This window comes from Salmo salar, chromosome 22 (genome assembly GCF_965601325.2).
Source record: "Salmo salar chromosome 22, fSalSal1, whole genome shotgun sequence".
NCBI classification, from domain to species: domain Eukaryota; kingdom Metazoa; phylum Chordata; class Actinopteri; order Salmoniformes; family Salmonidae; genus Salmo; species Salmo salar.
The window spans coordinates 30,884,629-30,888,549 of NC_138312.1; the positions used below are offsets into that span (position 1 = coordinate 30,884,629).

At 39.3% G+C, this 3,921-nt stretch overlaps 1 protein-coding gene across 1 annotated transcript; it reads right to left on the reverse strand.

Annotated features, from left to right (window-relative positions):
- On the reverse strand, positions 1-3,121 carry LOC106583224 (RHEB like 1). The gene is made up of 8 exons (XM_014167148.3): positions 2,676-3,121; positions 2,103-2,174; positions 1,819-1,886; positions 1,599-1,681; positions 1,398-1,454; positions 1,238-1,285; positions 937-1,018; positions 1-824 (listed from the first exon to the last, which is right to left on the reverse strand). Exons 1-8 carry the CDS (start codon positions 2,725-2,727, stop codon positions 732-734), a joined length of 555 nt encoding a protein of 184 aa, XP_014022623.1. The 5' UTR covers positions 2,728-3,121; the 3' UTR covers positions 1-731.
- Positions 3,122-3,921: the final 800 nt, after the last annotated feature.

Here is a 3,921-nt window from a genome sequence, read left to right on the forward strand (position 1 = left end):
CAGAAGAACATAAAACTGTATTCTAGAAAATACAAATTGGCATGTTTCCTAAAAGACATGATTTACAGTTCAAGAGTGAAGTGTAACCTGAAGTTGACTTGCTGAAAGCTTTACAGTGAAAAAATGTTAGCCAAGACCAATGCTAGATGAAATGTATTTCTGCAATACACATCTTGTGTGAAAGAGAACTCATTCCTAGATACTGTAACCAATACATTAATCAGTTGTGAATTATAGTGCTTTCCAAACAATGACCTGAGAAAAAAAAGTCAGGCATGTTTTTTAGGCATCAAGGTCAGCCCTTATTATGTACAAGGTGAAGCTAGCCAGTGAGAGTTGGGGACACTAACCAGTCACCGCTCCATCTGTTGATACATGGCTAGCTATTTGATTGCAATTATCAGGGAGCTGTTTTTTGTTGTGAAGTTTGGGCTTGTGGCTCTTACATTACATTTGGTATTTTCATGAGGTTTGGTTTATGCCAACCAAACTTATGTACAAGGTTTTTTCAGTAAAACTGACAATGAAACCCTTGTGTGACACCTGTCAGAGTTCTTTTTAGTCAGCCTTGAGTGTGATTGGGTGCCTTTGTGTAAAACACTGTTGAATTATAAAGTGGCCACATTTCGACTGCGGCTCCTTGGTGCTAGGGAAGTCATGATTGGCAGGCTGGTGACGTTGTCTCCCCTGGCTTCATCCAATGAGCTTACTGCTGTCCTGGTGAGACCCTCTTACATCACGGCACACTTTTTATCCTCTGAAGGAACGTTCCCATCCGCCCTCTCCATCTCCAGAATGATCCGCTTGAATACCTCTACAGCGGTCTGCAATGCATAGAGTTGAATGTAGAAAAACAATCAATAAATAAGTTCATACCTTTGAATAGACCATTTTTTTATGAGTAGCTCTGTCTACAGAGAAGATATCTTTGTCTACCTCGTTTTCCTTGGCAGAAGACTCCATGAATGCTGCTCCCCATGAGTGGGCCAGCTTCTTCCCTTCCTCTGGCTTGATCACCCTGAGGGGAGGAGGGACACACTGAGAATGATGTAATGGTAGCATGAATGTACCTATATGACCACAAGGTCCAAGACCTCAGCTGGAAAACCAAGGTGAAACCATATACCAGTTTTTAAAATGAGATGGTAGTGGCATGGTTCTATACATAATGTACCAGCTATGCATGTGAGTGGGAGCACCAATGCTCTCCTCTTTCATTCAGCTCAAGTAGGTTTACCTTTCCATGTGGAGATCTTTTTTATTTCCAACAAGAACAGTTGGCACCCTAAAAGAACACACATCAATTTTAAAAAAATGTACTGGGAAAGCCGATTTCTTAAGACAAACAGATCATCAAAAGCAGCATCACCAACCTTTTATAACTTCGGTTAACTTACTGTATTTTCCCAACCATATCTAGCAGCTTGTCATGAAGAACCTGAACAACTTCAAAACTGCAAAAAGTTAAAGACAAAAAGAGACAGGTTACCAGTGTGTATTGATGGACAGACAACTATCTATACACACAGTAGAGTCACAAGATCAGAGGGCCAGCACAAAGGATGAACTGCGAATTAAATGTACCTGTGACTACTCACCTTTTCATGGAGGTTACTGCGTAGACCAAGACATAACCATGGATGTCCATTGAATGAGACTGAGGGAAAATAGAGTACTCGTCCTGTAGAGATAAGGCGAGAAATCGGTTAAAGAGAAAACACACAAGGACAGACAAGTGCTTCTGAAAAGAATATTGTCTGTTGTTTTCCTGAGAAACAGAGGTAAAGAAAGAAGATGAGTAATGTAAAGCATACATACCTGACCAGCAGTATCGACCAACTGAAGATTGAAATCTTGACCGTTGACAGACACCATTTTGTTGAAGGCTGGAAAGAGTTGAAGAGGATGTTGTCAAGCCCAGGCTATGCCACATAAGGTGAGCACGTGGTAATTGCTGGACATAGCATGATCATAAAAAGGAGCATATGTTCTGCTTTTCACCCATGCATATTATTTGACCCTCAATGACACCTTAATAGTGGCTGCAATAACTTAGAATAACAAAACTGATCCAACGAAAAAAACGAAATAAAAATACTTACTGTTTTCAATGGTAGGGTCATATGAATCTACAAACTGTCCTTCCACGAACTGTATTGTGAGAGAAGACTTTCCTGTAGAGACAGAGATAAATTGCATTGTTATGGCCGATGAGCAGCAATTTCCAAAATCATAGGAAAACAAAATGACCATTTGTTACCTGACTCTGAACAACAGTTATACAATGTGATTGGCCGTGTTAGCTATGACTGCAGCGGTTTCACAATGAAAGTATCTAGCTAGCTAGGTCTATGAGCTAACGTTAGTAACGTTTGTTGGCCGCGTTAACACATCGTGGAACTTGGCTTAAGTTGTTAGCACACAACTTTGGCATGGTGACTAGAGTGAGTAGAAGCTTATCAACTACAACGTTTATACATTAACACACTACATAATTCACAATTACAGAGCTATGACATTTTCTTATGTGCTTGATTCTGTTTTGGTACTAGAAGCTAGCTAGCTTTTTTGTTTATCATAGCTACGCTATTGCTAACTAACCATCTAGCAGCAACGTTAGCTATGAAAACAAAAACAAAGGCTAGCTAAGTAACTTAGCTTCTTATTTCACTCACCAACAGATCTGTACCCAATCACAGCAATCTTCCTGTATTTTGGTTGAGGCATTGTTTTAAAATAGTAACGTAATATGTAATGTTGTTTTTGTATCTATGGTCGTTTTAATAAACAAACAAAAACTTTATCACTACATTCGTGTCACGTGACAACAACAAACTTTTCAAAGCCGCCGGGCTTCGCGTTGCAACTTCAGAACTGAACTGAAGCTGATAGAACACGTATTTCGACTGATACTTTCACTATATCGGTTATCGATATAGTTATGTATGGCGGTAATTAGTTTGAAATTATCTAAATATTAGTTTTCAGAACTTAAAACAGGAAACCAAAACGGTTTATTCACAAGAGTTGCGCTTCCCGAGTAACACTGTCGGAAACTGGTAAAGCACACCGTCGTAAAACTACATACGTCAGAGCTTCTTCTTCTTCTTCTTCTTCTTCTTCTTCTTCTTCTTCTTCGATTAGGTTCAACGGCGGTTGGCATCCAGTAAATGTTGCATTACCGCCACCTACTAGACTGGAGTACAACTCCCTAATACTTTGTTTGAAGAAATAAATAAACAAATACCCTACCATCTAACACAACACTCACAAAAAAATACAAATAACACTACCCTACTCCACTATTTACATCTATTTAGTCCTACCTCAGGCCAACAACTTGAAAGGAAGGGACACCACCACTTAAGACACCCTGTAACTCTTCTGATGTATAGTCTCGTACACCCAAATTCGCACAACCTCAATTTTCTGCAACATACGTTCCATCCCTGCAGTACAGTTGATAACCATTGCTATAAATGCAAAAAAATCCAATCTTACTGAAACATATCACGTGTTGGCATTTCCCTCTTTACTGGTACAGATCTACTACTCACACCACTCCTCCCAGGACCCCTCTCCCTTGACTCATCTTCAAATCAAATCAAATCAAATCCAACTTTATTTGTCACATGCGCTGAATACAACAAGTGTAGACCTTACCGTGAAATGCTTACAACAGTGCAGTTCAATAAGAGTTAAGAAAATATTTACCAAATCATCTAAAGTAAAAAAATTATAAAAATCAAATCAAATCAAATCAAATTTATTTTTATATAGCCCTTCGTACATCAGCTGATATCTCAAAGTGCTGTACAGAAACCCAGCCTAAAACCCCAAACAGCAAGCAAAGCATGTGAAAGAAGCACGGTGGCTAGGAAAAACTCCCTAGGAAAAACTCCCTAGAAAGGCCAAAAACCT